Genomic DNA, 26,991 nt, shown 5'->3' with positions numbered 1-26,991 from the left:
TTTTGAGAACATAGACTTTTATTCATTTCATATAAAAATGACACAAAAACTTACAAATTACCAGGTGCTTCAGGTATCTTCACAGGGACATGAGCCAACCTGCATCACAGACACTGGGGATCACACCGATGCTTATCTCACTTTTACATCATCACCTCAATGGGTTCACATCTACTGCACATAAAGGCAAACCTTTACAGCAATCCACCAGCAGAGGACAGAGTAAGCTCGGACTAAACCCCTGCACCTTTAACATTCCTTTTTCTCTACCTTCATCTCTAGCTCCTCCTTACACTCCTCCTCCTTTTTTCCCTTTTCTTTACTTATTTTTTTTCTGTTTTTTTTCTGACCTTCATGTCCCAAAGCCCCCCTTCGCTGATTGGTTCCAGACGTGCCACTGAGCTCTTCTTGCCGACTCAACATTCCACAGCTGGAGACTGCGCACACACTAAAACACACACTTCTACTTACTCCCTATCCTTCTCCCTTCCCCCTCAATCTTAGTCCGACTCACAGAGCAAAAAGGGCTGTGATTTTTCTTTTTTTTTTTTTTTTCCATAACAGCTTCAGTGAAACACCAAAAGCCTCAGACTGAAATGGCTCCAAAGCATTCCTCTAAACAGGAAGACAGAAATGCACTCAAAAGGCAAGGAAAATATTTGATGAGGCAAATGTGAAATCTTAAAACGACGTGAAAAACCCCCCGACTGAATTTGGTGTTTAGACATTTTTTTTTGGCTCTCATAGTTGCAACTGTGTCATTCACATGAGCGATGTTTTCTGTTGCAGGAGAATTCGAAGTTTAAGTATTGGCCAGCATCCCATAAAAGGGGGGTATGCCTCCAAATGTCTTTTAAGGGTTTTATGTAAGTCAAACCGGCATCATTAAAAAGACAAAAAGAGAAGAGACAGACAGTTATAACATAGAATGGGAAAAGTGAATAAAGGGTCATTAAAATGGTTAATCAGGAAAATATCAAATTGTAACTCCTTTGCATACAAAGAAACTACTGCCCTTAAAAATGCTGAATCAGCTCCAGATGGCAGCATGAGAAGCCAAAACAAACAAGTTGGGAGCAGTTACTGAGCCTTAAGGAAAATGACTAAAGGCAAGTGGCAACAAGTAAGACCGAATCAGATCAAGACAATGGAAGAAAGTGCGGAAATGTATATCATAAAGTCATGGAAGCTCAAAGTCTGATCATTTGATGACAACCTTCAGACCTGCTATACCAAAAAAAAAGACAATGCAGTCTATTTAAAGACCAGCTTTCAATACAAACTTCTACTTATGTGCACAATTATAGTGTATGCCCTCAGACGGTTTGAGGTCACTGGTCCCTGTCACCTTCCACACATTCACATTTAGACTTCTTCCTCCTCCTCTGCTTGCCTGACAGCTGGTGCCGACGTGTCACATCAGGAAAGAGGAGGGAGGCAGGCTCACAAAACCACACATGCATTATGAGTTACACTTCTCTGCAGCTGCACAGATACTGAAAAGTCAGTGGGAAAGACACATGTACACAAGAACCAACAAAAAACAAGTTCAAGTTCAGGTTAATATTGACGTGGCAAAAAAAAGAAAGAAAAAACCAAAAAGCAAATCAGAAAAATGACTTTGATCCCGAACAAGACTGCAGATATTCAGATGACAGAAAAATGTTGTTGAAACTGATCCGTAGCTGTGAAATTTTCTTTTGGCTTTATAGTCAATCAAAATAGGAAGAAAATATACAATGTGAAAAAAAACTGACTTTGGCACCAGGGAAGGCAGCAAAGATTTTTTTGCATAAAACTGGTTTTATGGTGAATATTTCCAGCTGGGACAAATTATTCCCATCTGATCCATTATGGCCTTCTTGAATTCTTTTTAGGAAAGAGCTGTGCAGATGGAGGTATCTGATTTGTGAAGGGAAAAATCACTAAAACTGTTAGATTTTGGCAAAACGGGATTTTGAAGACAGGGTTTCAATTTAAAAAATAAACATCTGCTGCGCTCCACACAGCCTTTCAGCACTTTAAAAATCTTTTTTTGTTTTGTTTTTTTCTCATTTTTTGGTTTCAAAAGTGGCAGCAAAAACAGATACATGCCACAATTTGTATTCAGCACTTTGAAATCAGCCTCTACTGTGTCAGGTCGGGTTCAGTCCCGGGTTGGTCCGTTAGTCCAGGGCGGCTCGGGCTACTCTGGCTGCTCATTCAACTCCATGTCAGACACCAAGATATTCTTCTCAGCCTGTTCTGCACTGTTGGAGTTGGTGCGGCTGTAGCGGGCCCCTTCATAAGAGCCCCGCGATCCAACAGTTCGTTGGCGGTAGAAGTAGATCACGCCAACAATCAACACCACAAGCACCAGGCCCGCCACCATAACAACAATCAGCGTGGGCAGGCGGTGACTATCTACTGGGTAGAGATTGAGAAGGAGAGAAGGAAATCTGGATAAGTGCACGCAATTCACTTGATGGCTTCAAATGAGCTGAATAACTTGGCAGTTGTGAACAAAACTTACCGTCTGAAGTTAAGATTTCAGTACCTGCGGGTGGAATATTGAACAGTCAGTAGTGTGCTAGCATTTAAGAATCTGCATCATCATTTAGGCATTTCCCTTAGCAGTTTACTAAGAAACATAATAATGACTGGCAATTGCTGCTTAATATGACTTCTCTCAGTTCAATTAACTTCTTTGTGCTTACTGCGAGGCCGTTTGCAGATGACTCCGTGTGTGCGATTTCTACAGGAGCCCGGCTTCCACCGACCAGTGTTGCTCTGGATCCAGAAGCAGGAGTTGATGGAGAGCACAGAAGAAGCGACATCATGTCCCTCCCAGTTGGTATACAGCATCTCTGTGCCCTCGGCCCACACTAGACCTCTACCTGTGGTAGGAGCATGAGCATAAACATATTCAGATGGCAGTTTTCAAGGACTCTGTCTTTAGTTTTGCATAAAAGAAAAACACACGCTGCTTAAAAATTTTATCTTCTCATTATCTTGCCAAACATGTTTTATAGCACTTCTTTTAAATTATCAAATTACTCTGACTAATAATAAGATATTAAATGAACTTTCTGGAATAAGGCACTTTGCTTGCATTCAATAATTATACTAAATAAACTGAATCACAAAAGATAAACTGCAAGCATTTTCCTTCCATAAGTAGTTTCAAGTCTGTCAGCATGGATTTTAAATCTGCTGCTATAGAGCGACATAGAAGAGACAGGCTGAGGCAATAATGTTGGACCTTTCACGTTGACACCCAGCCAAGCTCCATGTGCCTGTTCTGCATAACTCTGGATGTGCTCCCATACAAATCCATTCTCTGTCTCATCCATGATGGAGAGAAGTTCTGCTCCGACTAGAAGAGACAAAAAGAAAGAAACAGAGATGGAACCAAACAGAATTGATTACTAGGGAGACAGAACAGTTCTGCCCCAGGCTGAATGACAACATTGCTAAATTTAGTATTATTGATGTATTTTGTCAATTATGTTTGCCGTGGACAAGGACAGGGCTTTTGTATTTAATTGGTTTTCAATTTCGTGTTATAAGTTGTACAAGCTGTACAATAAAGCTAGTGGAGACGTGTGGTTTCTGAGATGCTTCCATACTTTTTTTGCAGGATCTATGTGCATCATCCTGCAGTCTAAGCAGCTGCAAATTGAAGGCGTAACAGTGGTTTCTGAAAGGGACCCAAGCCCACTCTCCCAGAGACTGGGGGCACATGCCAGTGTAGATCCACTGATGAATCACAGGCTCATCTGGCAAAAACAAAACATTTGAATGTAAGTCAAAATGTTGTCAGAGAATATTCAGAGTCCTACTAAGTTGTTATTCGCATTCCTTTTAATGCAATGCTATATTTGGTTGTTGATACACACATACCACTCATTTGACAGATAGCAGCATCCAGTCTCGAATCACAGGGAGTCACAGTCCATTGCCCTGTGGTGGTCATGTGACCACATCCAGCCATCAGACTAGGCTCTCCATCATTCCAGTTTGAATATATGACATCTTCATTATTCAGCCAGGTAAAGCTCCTTCCCTGAACCAGAAAATAAAAATTAGTTCACTGCAGTTTCTCTCACACTGATAAAAAGCTTTTGAACTGATATTTGTATTTTTAATTATAATAGGCTTACTCCATAGTTGTAAAGCCCAATCCAGGCTGGCTGGCGCAAGCTGTTTATAAGCAGTGTGAGGTAACCTTGCTGGAAGGGATCCTTCACCCTGGCAAGAGTCCCATTCAAAGATTCACAGAGGTGCAGAGCACCAGTCCAATCCAGGCGTTTTTTCACCACTCGGTACGTCACTCCCCCCAGCTCCACAGGCTTAGACAGGGAGGCAGGAATGAGGGCCGGAGACGGAGGGAGACCTTGGTCTGAAGTCAGATTTGATAGTTAACTAACATATGTAATTCTTATTATAGCACTTCTTAATTGCACTGTTATGGTAATAAGTGATTATCAGACCTTGTTGTCTTTGACAGATGAAGCCATGACTTTCCATCTCACAGGCTCGAGAAGCCCACATGCCTGTTTTCTTCTGCCAGTTTTCATGATACATCACCACACAGTTTCCCTGAAGGGTGACAGTGAAATATTTAGAAGAGGAACAGATTGATGACAAAGCCATGACATAAAAAGTGCTGTGAGTACCGGCGTCTTGTTCTGGTGTGGTCCACTGTTGTCGAGAGGCTCGCCAGGTGCCCAATTTGTGTAGCTGAGCAGGCCAGCTTTGGCCCAGTTGAAATTTGCTTTTGAGTCTGAAGTCAGACCCACCCAAAGTTCAGTGCTGGCGTTCTTCAGCAAAGTGGTGACAAAAGCTGTGAGGAAGAGAATAAGTTGCACGACATTCTGATGACACACCTCTTCCACCCCCAGGTTTTGACTGTATGCCATTTGTATTCTCCTTTAATTACCTTGCTGCAAATGATTGGATATCACTGCCAGGACACCTCCCTGACTCTCACAGTTTAGCTTGGCTGCGGACCATGTGACTCGGTTTGACTGATCAAATACTCTGAAACACTACACAAGCAGACAATATCGCTGTTTTACTGTAGTCAACTTGCATAAGGATGCCTGAAATGTAGCATGTGCTCTGTTGTTATTGTAGTTCTTGTACTTTACCGGCTGCATGCAAGATTTATTTGAGTCATCCTTTGTACAAATGAACATAATGCGTTATGCTGTTACACTTTTAGCTCTACCTTATGCTGAAAGGAAGACCATCCATCACGACACCCTGATGGTGGATGAGGGGATGGTGGAGTTGGAGGAGCGGTCCCTGTGACATTCACTCTCTTACAGATGTAAGGCAGGTCAGAGTGGCACTTTTGATCAGCCCAGTCCTCTGTTTGGGTTTGAGAAAGACACGCTAATGGAAATACTCTGTATTTAAATGAGCTTCTCACTATATCTCTTTCCAGCTGCTGTTACCTTTGTTGGCTGACATGCAGATGCATTTCCGATCTCGGCTGATTGGGAGCGGCCTGCCAAGGGCCCAGGCCACATAATTTAACACAGAGTGGTCAGACCATCGGAAGCGGCCGTCATTTTCATAGGTGTGAAGTCCCAACCACCAGAGGTCACCTTCCACCTTTGACATCTGAAGGTGAAACACAAACTGTGAAAAAGTGTGTCTAGGCATAAGAGGTCTGTTTATAGAAAAAGAGTACCACAGATTTATACCACAGTATCACTGTGAATGTATAATTATATAATTAACTGTAGTTATATATAGTGTTATGGTTATATTCTGTGATGATGAAGCTGGACTTTACTTGCTTGCCATGACAGTGGCAATTAATTTCATTTTTTGGATTAAATTAGTTCCTGTAAATGATGACGAGCACTGTGCCTTGCGTAAAGTGTTGGCCAGGAACGTCTGCTCCTCTGCTGAGTGAACCGAGGCCAATGAAGAATCAAACCAGGAGCAAATCCTCTGGGCTTGGTCCCAGGTGCTACGGTGGTCAAAAAACTTATACTCAGCCTCCCGGAAGCCAATCCATTCAGGTGAACTGGTGCCTGAATGAAGCCAGGAAATTAAAAAACAACGTTGACATGTAGAAGGAAGGTTTTAAAATAAAAACAAAGGTGATAAAAAGAAAGCTATGAAAATAAGACAGACCTTCAGTGATTTCTGGTACCTTCTCAACACTACCTAAAAATACAAGAAAAAAGTTGTGAAGACCAACAAGTATATGTTTTGACAATATGTATTGATCCAACACACGATTTATGCTTAAAAAAGATCCACGGCTGTTGTACCTCTAGGGATCTTGCAGATCCAGTCTAACTCAGAGTCACAGTGCATGGCCAGCCAAGTCATACTACCCAAGTCTGCCGCAGCACACTGCCGTATGTTGTAGTAGTACCGACCAAAGTTCTGGTATGTTAACTGAGACACAAGCAAGGATTAAACAGATTGCATTTGAAGTATTTTTCATCACCCCACATGTAGGCTGCTTGTTATCATGACTCACAGCTAGTCCATCACTCCACTTCCAGCTTCCATTGTCCATGGGGTTCCTGCGATTCAGTCCAATCCAGAACCAGTGCTGCTCATGTTCCTCTGACTCCCTGTGGGGACACATCATCGCCATCATCCTCACCACCACTATCCATACCATCGTCACTGTGGCATATCATCTAAACAACAATCCACACACACCCAAAGGCCTCATGGAGGATCTGCAGAACAAACTGCTCCTCCTCAGAGCTACTGATACTCAGCAGGTTGGCTCCGTGTTTCCTGCAGAAATTATGAGCCCGCATCCAAGTTAACTTCTGCTCCAGCTGGGAGAAATGAAACACCTGAACAGAGATGATGAAGATGTCATTCAGTTTAATTAATTCTCTTCTTCAAATCTTGTTGATTGCTGAACAAATTATTTCTGTTACAAGTGGCAGATTAAAATTTCCAGAAGTAAAAATTCATTTATTTCTACTAAAATGCAAAAAAAACCTGGTGCCAGCATGGCAAGGCAAAATTGTGCAACCCAATTTGGAACCAATGGGAGGGTCTGCTGCAAGAAATTTACCAGTCATTGGCAGATGCCACCCACGGATGCCATCTGGCACCAAGATATAACCAACTCCATACCTGCACAAGTATGAGCACCACACTACTTTGTTATAAAAGAAGTATAATTCTTTTCTTTTCTTTTCTTTTCTTTTCTTTTCTACTTTCGACTTCTTGGATGAACCTTGTAACAGTAGCGTAGTTTGCTGTTGCTCTTCCAGCCGCTGGGACAGGACCCGCTGAGGCTCGGGGTGGGCTGAGGGACGGGGAGCTCGGGGCCCTGACGGCAGATGAATTTGGCCTTTGATGATGCACACTCCCTCACATCCCACAGACCTTGTTCTTTGTCCGTCGCCATAGAAACACAGCCGCTACTAATGTTGGCTGAAATAGATACAGGGGCGATACGTAGGTGAGTGGAGAGGAAAAGAGGCTGCTGTGATTATGCATTACTCATTCGGCAATTATGGCTGTTGAATCTTGTATTTAACCTTTCTCAACACAGACAACACATGCATTAAAATAACTTGTTGCTCTATTACTCATCTCCCTTATGGTTCATCCATAAGGATGACATATTTGCTGATGGGAAATGAAAGAATGCTGCACATAGGAATTTCAAGCTCTCTTTTAATCAGGAAGAAATGTCAGGCAGAACCATGGTGCAGGCATATACTGTGCAAAGGAAAAGTGCAGAGAGCACTTCAAAGAGCGCAAGCATCTGTTTTAAACTGAGTAAAGTTCAGACAGTTTACATCTTTACATCCATTAGTGACAAGTGCACATCTGTTTGATTTAGAAATTGTTTCCATTGCAGATCTAAACTCCACGATGGTCAATATTTTACTAATAGAATTTCCTTCTCTGTTGCTCTGATGGTTGTTAATTGACTGAACACTCGTTAAAAGTTTCTCAAGATGTAGTCCAATTTTAAAACATTAAATTAAAAGTAGCACAAAAGCACCCTTCAGGCTAATTGCAACTGCTGCTGATTATTTTCCAAGACACGCATATTGTCTGTTAATAAAGACTGCTTTAGAAGTAAATGCCTCTAAATGTTGTTCTAAATCTGTATTTTGGCAAAAGAATAAAACACCTGGGACCAATCTATTTTCTTCTTTGCACGTTAAATCACAAATTGGCTCTGATACAGAATTCATTTTGATTAGGAGACTTTACTAACCTACTTTTATTTTGGGGCTATTGTAAATGACCTGCTATTATGTAAGCATAATGCAGCCAGCAACAAAAAAGAAAACAAGAAACTTATGCATGTTCCTCTTTTCATTTTGTTTTCTCTTTTCTGTTAATTGTAGTCAATCAAACAGGTAATTCTCCATACAAAAACTCCTCACAGCAACAGGAATAAGAACAATTAATAAACACTCGGGCGATACAGTTGATGTCAGAAGTTTATAAATTCATACTCATCAATAGCATGAATGTCATGGAAATTTTGGGCTTTTCCAGAAAGACCCCCAGCTAGCAGGTGGATTCCATTATATTATATTTACTTGTATATTATCAGATAGACCAAAGAAAAACTCAGCACTTATTTACTGGCAAAAATTTGTTCACTGGATGTATGGTGCTAAAGGATTTTTTTGAAGATTGTTTAAAATCGTCAGTGGTTTACAGTATATCAATAATAACTGATTTAAAGTTGCTCTGCAATTGTTGTAACAACAGTACAGTTACCAGCAGTACAATATCAGGTCATACTGTACATGCAATTCTGCTAATTTAAATCTGGAGTGTGACCCACCTGGCTGGTCTCGATTCCAGTGGGTGTAGGACACTTCCTCATTGGTAATCCATTGGAAAGCACCATGATTTCCCTTGTTACGGAGTCCAATCCAAAAGGAATCTCCAGAGTGCCCGGAAACCAGGCTGCTGGCGAAGGCTTGCTCAAACCTTTAAAAGCGATGAGGTGTTTTAGGGAGCTAGGACTGACTTTTAATCAGTGCAGGGTAAAATCGCTTCCCTGTCAGTGCAGTATTTACCTGTTAGTGATAGTAATAAGTGTGGCTCCTTGGTCCTCGCAGAACTTTCTGGCTCCATCAAAGGTGAGCATTTCTTCTCCCACCCAGTAACAAGCAGGACTGTGCCACTTCCAGCCCTAAGAAGAAAGGAGAGGAATTTAACAGGATGTGGAGACTTATAAAACCAAACCAAACAAAGCCTTACAAAATAAATATACCAGTCAAAGAAAGCAAGCATCTACAAAGGTTGGGCAACTCTTCAGATTTTCTAGTTTAAAGTCTGAACGTCAAAGTGCATCAAAGCACACACGGAGACAATCATACTTATTTTTGGAAAATGTTTTCTCTCAGAATCATGACCACTGAGTTATGCAGTTTAAATTCATTGTGTTTCACCAGAAAGAGTTGAACTATGTAAAATCATGCAAGACCCACCACGCTGTACTTTTTGTACAGCATGGTGGAAAAATACAGCATATAGTATGTTTCGATGCAAAGCATTTGAATGATATTTTTCATAAAACACAAATTAGTGCATGTAAAAACAGAAAGCTGATAATTTTCCATTTGCAGAATGAAAAAAAAACTTTCCCTGGACTCAGTCCCTCCTGCCTGCCCTCATGTACTGTAGCTGTGGACGTGTACAGATGCAGAGTGCAGCCAACATGTAGAAGGGGTGAGATTTTGCATGAGAACGATAGAGAGAGACAGGTTATATACAGCACTGTGTGAATAAACCCAACCCTAGGCCTTTTGCACAACCACATTTGCCATCTAGGCAGAAACCCCAAAGATATCAGCTGCTTGAGAAGCATTATTTCCTGAAACTCACACCTCCCCAAAACCCTTTGCTAACCACCCTTTGCTTGTGTTACATTGAAAACATTAAACAACCCGTGCTGACTGATGTTGAATTTCCAAAATGCTACATAAATGATTTATTTCTGCTAGTCTGCAGTGTTTTTATATGTAAATTATATAGAAGCATAAACAATCACCCATATGCCATCCATCATTTGACAACAAATGGTATGCTGATGTTCTGTAGATAGAAGTACGCTATTCTCAGTGCACTTACTCACACAAAACATGGACACAAACAATGGACCACATTGGGATAAGTCCCTTTGATGCTGTAAGAAAGCACATATATAGCTAAGAAAAAAAAACCCAACAACAACTATAACTTGCCTTCCCTTTATTTCATCAACAAGTTCCTTAATGTATCTCTTTTATACTGAGAAGCTAGCATGAAGTTGCTTTTCAGAGCATTTTTCTTTCTAGAAAACAGCACTATGGTAGCAGTGAAAGTAAGTTAAAACAATAATGATGTGGGCTTGACAGCTGAAAAACAAGCTGAAGTTTTTTTTTAAGCAGCTGAGGGAAGCTTTGGAGAGGGGTAATATTTTTAGCTATGGCTTGCAGGTGAATCTGTTAGTTTGAGTATATTAGTATGAGGAACAGTGGCTCTCTAAAGGTGAAAGACACAGATGACTGAAATAGTAAGCACTATTGTTGAGGCAGTTAGCTAACTATTACTGATAAATAGTAAGTTGAATGTACTAAGCTGAAACAATCCAGATCAAATGTAAGCTCAGACACACTTGGCCATCAGAGGTCGGTTCTCAAGTCCATCTCACAGGCCTGAGGGAGCTATGTGACATGAAAAAGTGTCTGGGACCACATTTTAAAGACACCTTTTCATTTTGCTGTTTGCTGTAATTCCATACTGGAAGGACACGTGGGGAAGCGGGGAAACACCAAGTTCAGTTTTCAATTATTTTAGGACCTCTTTTCAACGCAGCCTGGTTGAAGGACCATAAGCAGTTCCAGTTGTATTCCCCATCCAGCCTGTGGCATCAAATCTGATGTATTTCCTCCCTGATTATTTACACATGAAGCAAGTGTCTGTGTGGGTTCTCAGTCAAACAGGTCATTGTAGTCTTAGGAGGTTGAAAAGAAGGTGACTGGACTTCTTTAAGTTATTAAAGTCACCGTCTTGAAGCAAGTTGTTGGGTTTAAGTCAACCCTGCTGGTAAAGAGAACCTGTTACTGAAAGCAACCACACAGAAACCAGTGTACATTTTACTTGCAAGGGGAGCCCTGGAGAGCAGTGCTGTCACTCGCCTGTCCAAGCAACTCCAACTCCTCTGCGTCCGCCTCACTCTTTTATTGACAACAGAGGTTACACATAATTCAGTTAACCACGTGACAGTTTTAAGGCAAGCATGTGTGTGTGAGCAATGTATACGCTTGTGCGTGTGTGTGTGTGTGTTTCCAGCTATACCATACGTAGACATACAACCTCTCAATGAACTTAAACTGTGTGTATGAGGTATGCAGAAAAGCAGAAGTAGGCGTCTTGCTAAACTATAAAAACAGGAACTTGCAATGGGTCATGTCTCAAATGCACATTTAAATATGTGAAGTCTTGCACTTGAACAGTCTGGTTTCTAAATCTATAATGGAAATTATAATGTCAAGGCTGCTTCCGCTCATCTCATGGTACACAAGTGCACACAGACTTTCATCAGACCTGATAAGGACAAGATACTTTATCAGCATACAAATGATTATATATTTCTAAGCATAAATGATTGTATGTTCCCAAACACAAATTACAATATAAAAAATATCAATTCCAACACAAGTGAATTATCCAGATAATTAAAATAGTACAACTAGAAGCCAAAAAAGCTGAAAAACAACAGCTATCACAGCAAGTTACTGCTTCAGTGAGTAGGTGAAACAACAGTACAGCAGTATCCATTACAGTTTTTGAAAAATGAGCCCAGCACTAGATGGGGTAAATGGCTTCAGGATCAAGCAGTGCAATATTGCTGAAGCAGTCAGTGGGCTTTCTGTCATTGTTGTTTCACATGTTGCATGAAGTGAGCTCATCTGCTCGAGACAAACCGCACGGCTGCAAGACCCTGCAGCACAGGCCATGCCAAATGACCCCTGTCACATTACCACCCATGATGCCTCGGTCTCCAGGGACAGGGAGGCAAGGATTCATTACACCAAACAAATGGTCCGTCCATATGCAGAGCTTTGCTGAATGTAACAGCTGAGAAGCAACACGACCCTCAACTTGAGATCATTTACATCATAAATCAGTACTTAGGAAAAATATATTGCTGAAAACACTGCTGAAGGGCATAAAGATGCACAGATATGAGCTATAATTTCTACAGTGATCCCCTGTGTGAAACATTAATCAGAAGCCCCGTAAATGTAGTACTTGGACAGTGAATGTTTCCAGTGATGGTCAGGTACGAGTGGTGTGAAGTCTTGTGTGGAGAGAATTATGAGCTGTATAATCAGGGACAGATGCAGCTCAGTTCTCTGGGTACAAGCAAAAGGCACTGCCACATCTTTTTTTTGTATGTGCACATGTTGAAGCAAAGAAACATAATTATTTGAATTTATTTAGAGGGTTTTTTTTGTCCGGGAGAATAGTGTATGTGCGCAGGGCTCAGTCTCTCTGGTGCACCTTGTTACTTTCCAAGTTAAATAATGATTTATATTCCAGTTACAGTCTGGGGGCAGTGGAATGGAGTTGAAGAGTGAGAGATGGAGGGGAGCACATGGAAAAGAGGCCAAAGGTGAAGGAATGGGTGAAATATTCAGAATAATAATTATCCTGTCAGCAGCTAGAATTGTATGCTGTATAGCTCTGAATACATTATTTATGGTAAAAAAGAGGGAAATATAGAAAGAAAAAAGTCTGTGTCTATAGTAGGAATGAAACAAATACCAGTAATCTAAAGCATAAGCAGTAAATGTCAAGGAGAAAATGAAGTATAGAGAGAAGAAAGGAGTTATACCTTTTTACACTGTTGGTGCTCTGGCTTCCCATCACTCTTTGTTCCTGTTTTCTTGCAGATGGAGGGCAGGGTCAGATTACAAGGGCTGTCATCCCAGCGGCCCTCCTGCACATCATTGGCAAGACACAAACAGAAAGAGAGAACACAGCTGGTAAATATATACAAATGGAGTCTGGCTGATAGTCAGGGTCTGTTACTGTGGCATTCTTATGGCCCCCTGGTTAATGTGAGGGTGCAGAAGGGATCACTCACAGGTCCCCACACGGAGACGCAATCTTCCTGGGTGTTGCGGAAGTTATTGGGTTCAAAGGGATGCCAGTAGGTGAAGATAACAGGAGTGTGATCAGTCCATTGGAAGTCCATTTGCATGTCAGTGTCATGGAGCCCTATCCACAGTTGCTCAGTGTCTAAAACAAAAAACAGACTGTTGGGTTAAAAAGATGATTATGGACAAAAGAAATAGGCTTAAGTTCCATCTGTGACATTTTCCATTAGGTCTGGTAATTCGTTGGAGCCGTTTCATGACTAAGAATTTGATTCCACACTTTGTGTGCTGTTTTTAAGCTCAGGAAAGAATGTGAGGAGGAAGGAGAGAACTGTCTGGTTTCCTCTTTATTTAATCATGAAGATTGGAGGCATATAGAGGGTTGCTGCAATCTTTTTAAAATCAAGTTAAGGACAATTTTAGAACTTTTCAAGCAATAAAATGTAACAGTACTGGTTTCAGCAGTGTATGCTGTGTCACCTCTGCCACATTTGTTAACGTTCAAAACTGTGATGCAGATTTATGATGTGCAGAATGTCTTAAAAGACGATTACTGTTCTGCAGCAACATGACTGTTTCATAAAGGTTTCAGCTGCTTTCTTTTTAATAGCTCCAAACTTAAAGGTTTTCAGCACATGGCAGTAAAACAAAAAACACTAACTTGATCTTCTTTTCGCTGCTCCCATTAGGGGTCACCACAGGGATCTGCCTCCAACTCACACTATTCCTAGCATTCTGTTCTGTTACACCAACCCTCTGGATGTCCTCCTTTACTGCACTCAGGAACCTTCTCTGCTGTCTTCGTCTTTTCCTCCTGTGTGGCAGCATTATTCAGCATCCTCTGCTCAACATATCGACTCTGCACATGTCCAAACCATCTCAGCCTTGCCTCTCTAAATTTGTCTCCAAACTGATCAATTTTGCTGATTAAATTATTATATCCAATGATATTAATATATAACTGCATTATAAGCAAAATTTTAAAGTTTTTCATCATATAAGACTTTTTAAAGATTCACTGGATTCATAACTGGGAAATTGTAAAACAGTATTTGTTTTCTATCTATTTACTTTATTTTTAACATGGTATATTAGAGTAAATAATCAAGCTTTTAAAATGAAATTCTCTTTTAAAATTCACACCATAATCACTGCTAAAATACCAACATGTTCTCTCTCCTGTGTTTAAAACAAAACATAACATTTCAGACATTTCTGTTAAATTTTGAGGATTTTTTTGTGAACCTACTGGGCTTTAACATTAGTTACGTAAACTCTCATTATTGGGCAAAAATCCTGTGTCTACATTATGCCTGAAAACACTGTTTTTATTTCCCTCAACTTGGTTATTTGTAGGAACTCTGCTGCAGAGGCATCGAGAATCTGCATGACATAGATGTCCAGTTAAAGCTGAAACCTATTTCAGAAACATTTGATGAACAAAAGTGTGGTAACACCCAGAAAAACATTAACTTTAATTCATTTCTGACTTTGAGAGGGAATAGTACAATACTATAGAAAACAAAAAACAAAAAACCCCACTAAGAAACACACCTTTCTTCAGGTCACGTATGATGAACTCCAGCTCAGGTAGAGTGTGGATGCTAACCAGGTTGGCCTCCATTTTCTGGCATGTTTTCTGAGCTGTATTCCAGTCAGTTTTCTCTGAAGTAAGCTTATAGCAACCAGCCTGGAAGGCCTGCCAGCCCACATCACACTCATATTTCTCATCATCTGCCCACGAATCTGTGTAACCAGAGAGATAAAACCCATCAAAGTTGGACTTTTTCAGTGTGGTATTACTGTTTGCATTAAGAAACATAAAAAAACCAACCAGTGGTGAAGGGGTCAAGGGTGGCGTTGGGTCTTTTCTTGCAGACATATGGAAGAGCAACTGAACAATCGCGGTTTTGCCAACGACCTGATGACTCAGTTCTTATTACAGCACAGTTCTTCTCTTCAGCGTGATTTGGCTGTTCTGAAGATGAGTAAGAGAGACAAACTCTTCAGAAAATCACTGATTTCCAGGGTGTCAATCCCAAAATACTCTCAGGCTCAACAGGCTCGAATACTGTGGTTGCACCAGAGAGCTGCCAAGCAGGTGTTTGAACTGAGAACTGAACTAAAAACAAGCATGCATTTTTTTCTCAGCCATCTGCAGGAAATAAACATTCAAAAAAAGAAAGATCACAGAAACTTCAAGCTTTAAAAAGACAGAAAAGCTTGAGTTGTTTTTACAGGCCAACCTTGCTCCCAATTGAGATACTTGAGTGGTGAGGAGTCGGCCCACTGCCAGCCTCCACTGATGTCCAGGTCATTGAGGCCAATCCACAAAGCAGCACTGTAGCCAGTGAGTAAACCTAAAACAGCAACAACATCTTCTTAAAATAAGTAAAAAGATAAATAAAAATGGTTTTGCTATGTGAAAGTAAAAAGTTACTCAACTCTGTCAGATTAGCTGTGACTTCAACAATCACCACAGCACCAGGCAGATTACACAATAGTTATGTAACAACAGTCTAAGCGTGGCCTAATATTGGCAGGACAGTCACATCACCCCCAAAATTCAATATTCCTGTTGGCAGAGAGACTCTGCAAACCAAATATTCTGTTTGCCAATATGTTACACAGCCAATTCCTGAGGTTCTGAGTCCAGTGAGGTCACACCAGGCACATCTGCATATTGCTTTTATTTTTATGGTCACTACACAAAGCAAATCCTGTTTTTGTTCATCCATCCATCCATCCATCCATCCATCCATCCATCCATCAACTTATTCAGTAAAAGGTCTCAGTTGGGCTGGAACCAATCCTAGCTGTCACAGTGCGAAAAGTGGGGTACACCCTGGACAAGTGGCCAATCTATCACAGGGCTAACATCGAAAGATAACCAACGATTCACATTCACAGCTACAGTATGACACATTTGAGGTCACCAGTTACCCTGATGTGCATTTCTTTGAACTGTGGGAGGATGCTGGAGTACCCAGAGAGAATACACGCAGAAATGAGGAGAAGATCCAAATTTGCATGTTTTTGTTGTAAATATATAAATAAAGTTTGTGACCATCTTGAATAAATGTGACAATATGCTGTTAATAATATCTGTCCACAGTCAGATATAAATACCTGCCAAAGTAGTGGACTTTTTGCTAAAATATTATGTCACCAGAACTCTAAGGTTTTTATAGTCACTGATTTTGGAGTTGAGACGGTGAAAGCACATCTAACAGAAGTGCAAGGAACACCCAGAATCTCCCCGAAAACCCATATTCTAATAGATTTTACTTTTCCACTGTGATCATTCAATTGTTATGTTGTGAATAACAGCATAAAAATGTAATGGCATGGAACTATAAAGATAGGGTTTCACTTTATATAACTTGCATTAAAGAACCAAGAATAAAGCATATTTCAAACAGCAGTGAACCTCTGCACATTACCATTAATGTAGGTCTGCTCATGCAGCTTGGTGATGCTTAGCAGGTCTGCCCCCTGCTGCTGGCAACTGATCCGAGCTTCACTCCATGATAGGGTTGCCTGGAAGTTAAACTGGTAACAGCTGTCTGTGACCGGGTCAGTATCCCAGAAAGTTTCACAGCCATTACCTGACAGGGCAATGGAATTAACAAAAAATTAGAGGAGAGTGAAAGAAGCATTTTAATGTTGAGGACTGAGAAATATAAATGTAAGACTACAGTATCATGTAACATCAACATATAAGGTTATAACTTACTCTTGACAGGACAGAATCCCCAAAGCTCGTCTTTGCCATAGTCATAGGTGGTGGCACACCAAAGATGGCCATCTTCACGGCCGGTGCTGGTACAAGTGTGGAACCACTGGCCATCATAAAGGAAGGGCAGGTAGCAGGGGCGACCATTAGAGTTCCCCTGAATTGTATAGATCTCTGCAGAGTAAACACAAGAGAGACTTTAAAAGCCTGCACTGAGCAGCAGAGAAGGTCTGTGTTTGTTTTCTTCTGGAGCTATGCTTGTGAACTTTTCTGAACTCAAATACTTTATATGTTTTCTCAGCAGCTTTTATAATCAAACTCAGGGTAAAAGGAGGATGAGCTATTTGACAGTAAAGTCAAATAGTGGTCAGCGGAAGGAAGAGTAAACAGGCGGGGTTTCCAGAAAGCCAAGTGTCTTTTATCATGAACATCAAGCAAAAACAGTTCAGAAATTCTTATGATATTAGAAACGATTAGCCCCAACTAATTATATCCCAAAGCAAGATCTTAAATTATATATTAACAAGAAATTATGCCTGATTTCTACATTTTTTTTCCATCCTACACTCGCCATTTTAGTCTCCACATTCCACAAGTATAGTACAGTGTGAAAAACAGGGCGAAAGCGAGGGAGTGTGAGAGGGAGAGGCTGGATCTGCGGTGTTACCAAAACAAGTCAAGCCAATGGAAAGTGAGGCAGACATGTTAAATGAGAGAGGAAAGATTTCTGAAGCTCCCTCCCTGACTTTCTTCTCTGCCTTTAGCATTGACTGGCTCTTTGGCTGCAGAGGAGCTGATGCTCGGCTGACTAATATCAGAGGCATTCCTCTCCATGCGCAAGCAGACTTCACAAAGGAAGTTGTAAAGATTGCCGCTTGAAAGTTAAAAATGTCAATCCTCCCATTTTGCATGCCACATAAAAGAAGAAGGGAGAAAAATATAAAAGGGTGACTTTTCTTTTTTGTGTTAACTTCAGCTGAGCACAGCATGTTAACTACAGATTTATATGGCTGACCGACTCTAGCTGTAAAATTTTGTCAAAGAACAACTTTGACATTTGATAATGGTAAGAATGGAACTTACAGCAGAAATGGGGCTTGGGTACCAACCACAATGGTCAGATTTAATCTAGATAGAAAACTAAATATATGAAATATAAATATACTTTAGGTCAAGAACAACTTGTGTGTGTTTACCGGAGTTTACACACACAACACACAATGTTTTTCCTTGGATTTCCGGCTGGCAGCCAGTCCTCGAGCATTCCCTAAAAGCAACATTTTTTAAATCCATTTGATCTGATACAGCTGTGGCATCCACAGCAGTAAGTCTATCTGCCACACAGACGCAGAAAACATGCAGAGAATGATGACCTCACTCAGTGTGATCATACACTGACCTCATGTGATGTTATGTAGTCATACAGGTGAGTCTATAATCACAAACATTCAATTCAATCTACATTTCTTAAAGGGTAATATCTGTGATTTCATATTGTATTTTTGTGAAGCTTACATGATTTTCACATATATATTCATCTCTATACGAGAGCAAGAAGAAGTGAACTTGTGATTTTAAGGGTTTCTCAAAGTGCTGCCTGTTGCAGTTGCAGCCCTTTGTAACATTTTATGGGATTTTGCAAAGGCTGTAGGAAAGAATGCGCCTTTGCAACATTTAATTCATCCACAGCTCATGTCATGCTATGACGCAGCCGTGCAGAAGGGTGCCAACTGTGCATTCCTCTTCAATTTATACTCTTCATTAACAGCAATCAAAGCAGACTAATACTAACACAGAAAATGGCAATTACCAACATAATACAGCATTCTTGGCACAGACACATCATAAACACACTCTTTAATGTGAGTATGTTTTTCTCAGTGTGTCTCTTAATCATGCTGGATTCCTAAAATATCATTCAGTCGTCAACATTTTTAAACCCCAAACTAAATCTTCATCTAAGCTGCCTTTGAACAATCTTATTAGATAATAAACCATTTTGTTGTTATTGTGCAAAAGGAATAAATTATTTGAACTTTAACAGCTTACTGCAGTTTGGAGTAAATATATGGCATGCCTTGGCTTTTAACATGAATATTAGAGCTAATTTAAAAACTCTGAAATGAACATATCGGATATAAGAAGACTGCAGGAGGATAATTACCCTAAAAATCAGAATAAATCCCCCCAAAAATACTCAGAAAAACACAAAGAAACTGTCTTTTAGAGGGAGCTCCTCAGCACACAATCCAATACAAAATACAGTAGAATAACCTGAAGAGAACAGTTCCCACTGGCATTCTTAAGTTGAGCTGAAGGATGAATGATTTTGAATTCCTCCTGATTACTTCACAGAACTGAGCTACTGGAATCATTTGCTTTAGGTCATTTAGGCAAAAGAGGCTCAACCAACTAGAAAAAAGGGTTTAATTAGTATGTGTGTTAAATTAATTAACTATTTGTGGCTTTTATTAAAATCAGAAAACATTATATGACTAATTAATGCAAAAGAACAGGCTCGTGTGTGTTTCCAATTGTTTTTTAATCCTTCATTAATTCTATTTTAATTTTTGCTTATTGGAATGCTAGTTTTAAAAACAAAGTTATTTCAGAGTGACAGGTATTGGCACAAACATAGATAAAGACTATCTACCAATTAGAAAAATACTGCAAATTTGAACTGTTTTGATAACAATTACACCTACCCTGATTTGTTTTGGAGCACAGATCTTGCAGCCCCCCGTGTAGAGTCCAATTGGAACGGACTACTGTCAGATTCCAGGGTAGATCAGATGGAAAATAGCTGTTGAAGTTGTGCAACACTTGGTCACAGTTCCAGCTCCAGCGTACTTTGGGGGGTTCGCGATCACAGGTGTATACTCCTAAAGGAAATTTATCCAACCTGAAGCTGCCGTTATTAGTGATCACACCCAGGCACAAGGAAGAGCCCAAATTGAACAGCCGCCTCCGAGTCACCCATTTCCAGCGCTGGTTGGGTTCCTCACAAGCGGCTGACAGGGCAAGGGAGCGATCCTGCACCCCTAGGCACTTGCCCTCGCCCTCAAGGTAGAAAGCAAAATCATCAGACTTGGCAGGCGCTGTGCAAAGAGAGAGATAGAAACAACATTAGCAGTCAATCGAGCTTTTGATAAAAACAATATCTTGTTAGCAACTGCTGGAGCAGCAGAGGTCAGAGGCGGGATCAATATCTTCAATAATGGATTCACTGCAGTGTAGAACTAGTGCGAGTCGCGAACTCTGATGTCCCAGTGTGACACACTGCAGTGGAATTAATCTGCTAATAATCCTAAAGTGACTCTAAAATCCTTCATAAAAGTTATATTAGAGTCCTAGGAAGGGGTGGATTGCAGAAATGACCTGCAATAAACTGTAAAAAATGGCTGTGAATGTCTTTAATTCAAGGCTAGTGATAGAGGTTGAATCATTTCTCCATCCTTCAGGTTTCAAGAATTTACCCCATTCCCATGCTTTAACATGGAGTTCTCATATTGTTCATTAAAGGTGGGGGTATTTATTTTGCAAAGGGAACAGCAGTTTGGGGTTTGGATGGATAAATATAAAGGGTTTCTTTATCATTAGATAACTGTACAGTGACTTGGCTCAAGTGAGTGTTAACAAGTTTGAATTTGATGACTTTAACCAAATTCATTTTCCTCAGGTGTGAAAAGGGTAGCTGTTTTTGCTCTGCAGATTTCTCACTTCTGCAGTCTGATGTCTATATTGGTATTATAGCCCTTTTATAATGATTCTCTGAGAAGCTGCAGATGCCTGCAGACTGTTGTTGCTGCACAGAGCCTTACAGTATTCACATATTACCATTACCCCAACTAAAATAAAACATTACCATAAAACTAAAGCTATTAAAAAAAGAACACATCCTGTGTGGTTGGATGCAAGCTTCAATGACAAAGATTTTCTGTAACAAAACCCAGCACCCTGTTTCAGAAAATGTTTGTGGTTTATTTTAAGTCCGCCTTTTCTTTTCTTTTCTTTTTTCTTTTCTTTTTTTCTTTTCTTTTCTTTTCTTTTCTTTTCTTTTCTTTTCTTTTCTTTTCTTTTCTTTTCTTTTCTTTTTTAGAACAAACCAAGAAATCAGGACAGTCAAGGCACTCCTGTGTGTAGTGGTGAAGGCAAAAAACAGACAAAAACAGGCAAGTCAGAAGCATAAAACTGACCTAAAATTAAAAGTATTTCAGAACAAATATTTCCAAAATAAACAGAAATATGTTCTCTGTGGTTTGGGGTTTAGGAGGGACGAAAAGCGAGACCCTCAGCATTCCTACTCAGCAGGCTCCTGAAAGAGACCAGGAAGAAGGGTAAGAAATGGAAAAATCCCTGGGCACTGTGGTAATGGCAACATGAAGTGTCAAAGAAAGGTGTCGGGCCACCATGTCCTACCAGTAATAATGAATCCATTCATCTATTGATTCTCAGAGTTTACTGAACTCAAATCAATTACAGGGACTATCCGAAAAATAATCCATCAATGGGACAACTCAGAATAGTTTAAGTCAAAAGTCATCACTAACTCACTGTCAAGGGGTCAAGGGTTCAGATTTTTCTTTCTATATAGGTACCTTAAACAAACCATTGCTCAGCTAAAACACTACAAACCTCCCATTCTGATTTTATGGATGGAGAAACAATGAAGACTCATAATGAGTGCCATAAAAAAACATCCCTATAATCTGAAGGAGTCAACACGCCCCTCTACAGGCTGTTAGCCTCTGTGGCTGTGTTTCTCAGAACCAATGTACGCTCATTTGATTGCAAAAAAATGGCCAAAGCTCAGTGGCAGAGCGGTTCAGTTTAAAGTACAATGTAATCAGATATGAGGCCAACCTGCTCTTAAGTTATAGCAACCACTCATACAGCAACAGCAAGACGATAGGCTTATTTGGTACGAGCTCACCGTTCTAATCATGAGAAGAATTAGATCAGAGGGAGTAATTTGCCTGAATGGGGCACAGAAGCCATTTGCTTTTACTTCTTTTCATGGTAAAAGCAAGTGGGAGCTTATACTTCATCGTCCAGTTACAAAAAAAACATTCTGAATGCTTCTGAGGCAAAACTATCTTTCCATGTGGCTGTATTTCTACTCACTCTATTATTGCACTGCCTGGCGAACGTAAACATACTTCTAACTTTTCTGTGACCAGTGTCTTCTGTCTCTTCAGTTTTTTCTTCAGCCACACACCAAAGCATTTAATTTTATAATTAGCAGCTTCTAATCTTCTGATTCTGCTTTTTTTAACTGTGCTGCTTTGCCTAGAAGTTAGAAATCTACCAAATAGAGACATTTCTGGAGTAAAACCAGTAAAATGCAGGGATTTTTGCTTAAAAATGACTCACTAAGAATTCTTTTCAGCTCATATAAAACGTTCTAACATTGACTTGTTCTCAGCTCTAAATGGTAAATTATCCCTGCTTTGCAATTACAGAGCGATGTCTGCCTCAAAGAGGTTGTGCTCCAGTCTTTTTCAGGATTTAGTTACATGTCTCATTGTAAATAAAAAGTTGTGTGAACACTTGAGTAGCTAAAGTTACACAGCGCTGACTTGTTAACAGGCTGAGGGATAAACTGAAGTAAATCACTTTGATTATTCTGAGCTTTTAACAATAGGAGTTCTATAATAATAATAATAATAATAACATTAATAATAATAATAATAATAATAATAATTAAGTGCTTTAAGCTGAAGAGTGCCCATGGGAAGAGTTTCGCACAGTACCGTGCCAGTCAACATCTGGATTACACCGCACTGAATGAATTTCAGTGTGTGAATATATGCTTAACATTAATACAGTGACAGGATGAGACTCTCCTCTCATAAGCTTTTGAACCATTAGACAACCTGAAGCTGAAGTTCCAGACATCAAGAAGCAGACTCAGAGTTTTAATTCCAGTCTGGAGGCGACACGACTGAATGTTTGATGTGAGAAAAACTCCCGGGCAATCAGAGAGAGTGCAGAATTCCAGATTAACTTTAAGCCATTGAGCCCTGTGAAAGCTAAGCCACAACAGCTCTCCTGCTGTGATCTCATCCTTTTCTTTGCCCTGTCACCCCCTTTTTCAAAGCCGAAAACGGTTTCCTACTGAAGACACAGGCTGAAACACATGGCCAAGAACAACTAGCAACAAATGCCAGGAAAGGCAGATATTCCCAGAACCTCTGATTCTTGAATGCAGTCATCTGTTGGAACAGATTGAAGAATAATACTTAGAGATACGGGCAACAAGTCAGTAGCAAGTCTTGGCTCAAAACATTGTTCAACAAATTTCTCAACATTACACTATTTTGAATGTGAATCATTGTTTCTGCCTGACAATTAAAACCAGGTGGATTGTTCTTTTCTCTGTCATTTGTATTTTTAAAGTTATCTCTAAGATCTAAATCACTGTATGAGTCAAAGTCTTTTCCCCATATAACCTTATTTTGACAGATGTAAGAGATAAAACAAAAAAGCAGATCTTTAACTGGTCAGTGTGATAAAATGGCAAGCAACAAACAGACAGGAAATTCCAGCTGGCTGCTTTTGCTTCATTGGCGTTTTATGGTGGTCTGGCGTCTGAAGCAACCCTGACTGTGAATGGGCTTTTACCTCATCTGAGGAGAAGGGGTTTGGAGAAAAGAGTCTATTTGCATTTTGCAGCCACACTCTGAAACAGAGCGAACTGGAACCTCTGGGAAAGTGCGGATCAAATTTAGAAACCAGAGTGAGAATAAGTGCACACCATTGAAACTTTCCATCACTCCCACTCTTATAATGGCGATAACAGTTTATCACAGTGTAGGTTTAGCTGTTAAAACAAGTGAGATACAAGCCAGCTCTATTTCTGCTGTTAACTGTGATACTTTCTTTTAAACATTTTTAAAATAAATTTAATGGAAGCTTGGTGTGAGAGCTTAGCGCTGGAGGATGCTACATCAATACTGAAAATGGACATGAAACTTATTCTGAAATGGCATGCCATGCTATTTTCTGCCACTTATATAAAAAGAACAAAAAACAAAAAAACCCCAAACATATCTTAATCCCTTTTAAGCCCATCATTTGTTTTCCATGAGCATCTACTAAAAAATCAAACAACATCCAATGAAAGAGTTAAAACTAATTACCAAATGCTGGCCTATTTTAGACCAAAGATATTTTGGGGGTAAATCTGGTGGCTAGGAATTGCAAAATCACTCACAAAGCAGGACATCAAGAGGCAGCATGTCATCTTTTAAAATCAGTAAAGCATAATAATCTTTTCACATCTCATCCATTTGGTCTAAAAAACCTTGACAATGGCAGAGAGGTGCAAGTCAGTTCAAAACTAAAAAAAATGATGTAAAAAAAAGGATATTTGTGTGGCATAATGCAGTTCATGAACTAACCATGACCTTTAATATACTGACTCATGTTCTGAAGTTTTTTTGTGTTCCTCAACACAAAATATATTGCATATTGAACTACATTAGTCACAAATTCAAAGGGAAAAGAAAAACACGAACGCACACACAAAAGGCTTTTTCGTGCCTATTTCACATTTTGTCATGGATATGTGTGCAGACCGACATCTTCAAACTTCAAAGTGTTAAACAGCATAAGAAGCAATGACAACAAGACAACTCAGCCTGTTTCTAAACCCCATTTTGATCACATGGAAATATTAAACGAAGATTGGTCAGAATGCATAGCCTAACTTATTGAATTTCTTTGTGGTAGCTGCTTGTACACATTATTTAATCATTTGTACAAAATGAGGCAGAATAGTCACTGACAGGTTAAGCCTAGTAAGTCTGACAAACTTTTAGATGACAAGCATGAAATTGGGAAAGAAATTAAGCAAATCTGATTTAAATCCAGGCGTTTAAAAACAAACAATGATGTTATCTACCTCTTTTCTAATCTTTGGAGAATATGTGGGTTTTTAAGTGATGTGCAGACCTAACAGTTCTGTAGGGCCGGACTGAATGTGTTAATTGCAGCCTGTAACAGGATGCAAAGGTCACATCTGCCTGCAGGGTGCCAAATGAAGCGTGTCTCCACGTCAATTTTACAATACAGTCTAAAGATTCCCATTGGTTACCAAAATAGATCAAACAGGCCTCTCAAAAAGGTGCCTTTCTTTGTGTTTTCTGATTAACTTTACGCATAAATAAGAATCACTATACAGACACTAAGCCTGTAGCCTCTTTTCTCCTCCCCCAGTTTTTCTCCACATCTGGTTCCACTCACTGCTTGGCCTTTTTGGTTCGTGGCATACCAAAGCACTAAAGCCACAATGCGAAGCTTTTAATGTATTTTCCGCGTGGAAGTCTTTACCAAAACAAATGCATGCACAATATGGTTGCTGCTTTTTCTCGACTTTACATGAATGAAATCAAGCAAGAGTTTTTTTTTGTTTTTTGTTTTTGTCCTCACCCGTTACGCTCCTCTTCAGTTCCAGACTAAAGATGAATAAATATAAAGTGCATTTGTAAAGTATAAGTTGCCGATTTGTCCATGTTGCCCCCGATTCCTTGTTTCGGTAACTGCGCTTGCTTTGCATGCTCGAAGCCGCACACGCCAGCACAAGCTGCAAAAACACCCAAACGTGGAGGAAAAAAAGTAACGTCGGAGCACCCACGGCCCGACTGTTTGACTCCGAGGACGGAGGATGCAGAGCTGGTGGTGGCGAGTCTGACCGCTAGAGCTCCGTCTGCCTCTCAGTCAGAGGAGAGTGAAATGAATGGAGCAGAGTCAACACTGAGAGTGTGTGACGGTGTTGATATGGTTCCCAAAATGAGGTCCGAGCGTGTCATACAGGACGTCGAGTTATACTTCTATAATGTAATGTCTTGATGCATGCTTAATCATCCAGGTAAGTAAATCCCAAAAGGTTGATTCTGTTCATCTGGACGTAGCGTTTTCAATGGGAGAAACGTTTCGTCACTCATCCAAGTGACTTCTTCATTCTCAGCTGACTGCAGGTTTCCCCAACATTGCACAATAACTGTTGGGTTTCCCCAACCTGATAAACAGTACATTGCATAACTGACAATAACTGAAATCTGTTTTTGTAATCGAAAAACAATCTTTAAAAAAAAAAAAGTAATAAGGCCGATATCTATATTTTTAAGAAATTATACACATATTTAGTGTTTTTGACCGCAGAGTAGTTACAATTAAAAAAAAATGCATAAATAAAATTCTGGACTTTGCATTTTGTTTTAAAAACCCTGTTAAAAAAACAACAAAAACCCCCAATAAGCTTATTAAGCTCATGTTTGTCAGAGCTGAACTCAGAAAAGTTATCATGGCTGATTCGTGAGAGACCTGCTATAGCAGAGAGCCTTGAGTTGAAGGATATGAACATGGCAAATAACCTGTAATGCAGCACTAAAGATTTTACATTACAAGGGTTTCACACCAAGTACCACTTAAAACAACTGATTTATAAAGCTTTTTAATAACGATAGGATAAAGTTTGAATTTGAATGAGTGAGTTGCCAAATCTGTGTTATAGGAAAAAAAGAGCTGACACTAGAAATTTAACTAGGTCTGTTATGACATTCTCCAGCTGTCTTCAAATACAAAATACATCAACTATTACTCAGCCTGTTACCGCAGACACACAAAAGAGAACCCACTGAGTGTGGGCTTTAAAAATAGCTGTATAAATGTTGCCCTTCATGCAACTGTAGAAAAGCAGAAGTCAGAAAAATCTGTATTTGTAATCAGATTTATAAAGAAACTGTTGCATTGAGCTCCCCTATTAAGGTTTCTTCAGACTGTTTGTGTCCATGCTTTATTTCCTTGGCACAACTTGTTCCATTTGCTCAATTATTGAAGAATAAATTATAAATCTAAGTCCCAAAAAGTTAATTCTGTTCATCTGGACGTAGCATTTTCAGTGGGAGAAATGTTTCGCCCCTCATCCAAGTGACTTTTTCAGTCTCAGCTGACTGCAGGTTTCCCTAACTTTATAAACAGTACATTTGCATAATGACTGGAACTAGTGACTCAACCCATCTGCAGCCAAATGGGGCTGAATGCAAATTTCATTAATAGTCAATTAAATCGATTCTAAGGGAACATCGAGGGGACAAATAATGAAAAAGATACATATGCTCATGAATACACCTGCATTTAAAATGAAGA

The 26,991-nt window shown here is 39.8% G+C and overlaps 1 protein-coding gene across 2 annotated transcripts; it reads right to left on the bottom strand.

Annotated features, from left to right (window-relative positions):
- On the bottom strand, nucleotides 1-25,768 carry mrc2 (mannose receptor, C-type 2). Of its 2 annotated transcripts, none has more exons than XM_005468877.4 (29): nucleotides 25,273-25,768; nucleotides 19,545-19,937; nucleotides 16,840-17,013; nucleotides 16,547-16,711; nucleotides 15,350-15,463; nucleotides 14,938-15,081; nucleotides 14,658-14,849; nucleotides 13,091-13,245; nucleotides 12,839-12,943; nucleotides 9,030-9,145; nucleotides 8,792-8,940; nucleotides 7,211-7,410; nucleotides 6,676-6,818; nucleotides 6,488-6,584; nucleotides 6,273-6,402; nucleotides 6,133-6,165; nucleotides 5,863-6,029; nucleotides 5,442-5,610; nucleotides 5,213-5,355; nucleotides 4,922-5,030; nucleotides 4,659-4,825; nucleotides 4,473-4,581; nucleotides 4,143-4,381; nucleotides 3,883-4,045; nucleotides 3,609-3,758; nucleotides 3,242-3,355; nucleotides 2,697-2,876; nucleotides 2,513-2,536; nucleotides 1-2,406 (listed from the first exon to the last, which is right to left on the bottom strand). In XM_005468877.4, the coding sequence occupies exons 1-29, from the start codon at nucleotides 25,397-25,399 to the stop codon at nucleotides 2,186-2,188; spliced, it is 4,392 nt and encodes a 1,463-aa protein (XP_005468934.1). In that variant the 5' UTR covers nucleotides 25,400-25,768; the 3' UTR covers nucleotides 1-2,185. The 2 variants fall into 2 exon arrangements, with proteins under 2 accessions (XP_005468934.1, XP_005468935.1); XM_005468878.4 differs by having other exon boundaries at nucleotides 1-2,403; nucleotides 25,273-25,767.
- Between the last annotated feature and the right edge of the window lie 1,223 nt (nucleotides 25,769-26,991).

The sequence above is a fragment of the Oreochromis niloticus genome, linkage group LG4 (assembly GCF_001858045.2).
Source record: "Oreochromis niloticus isolate F11D_XX linkage group LG4, O_niloticus_UMD_NMBU, whole genome shotgun sequence".
NCBI classification, from domain to species: domain Eukaryota; kingdom Metazoa; phylum Chordata; class Actinopteri; order Cichliformes; family Cichlidae; genus Oreochromis; species Oreochromis niloticus.
Note: the sequence above shows the minus strand (reverse complement) of the source record. Positions and strands in the feature narration are given on the sequence as shown.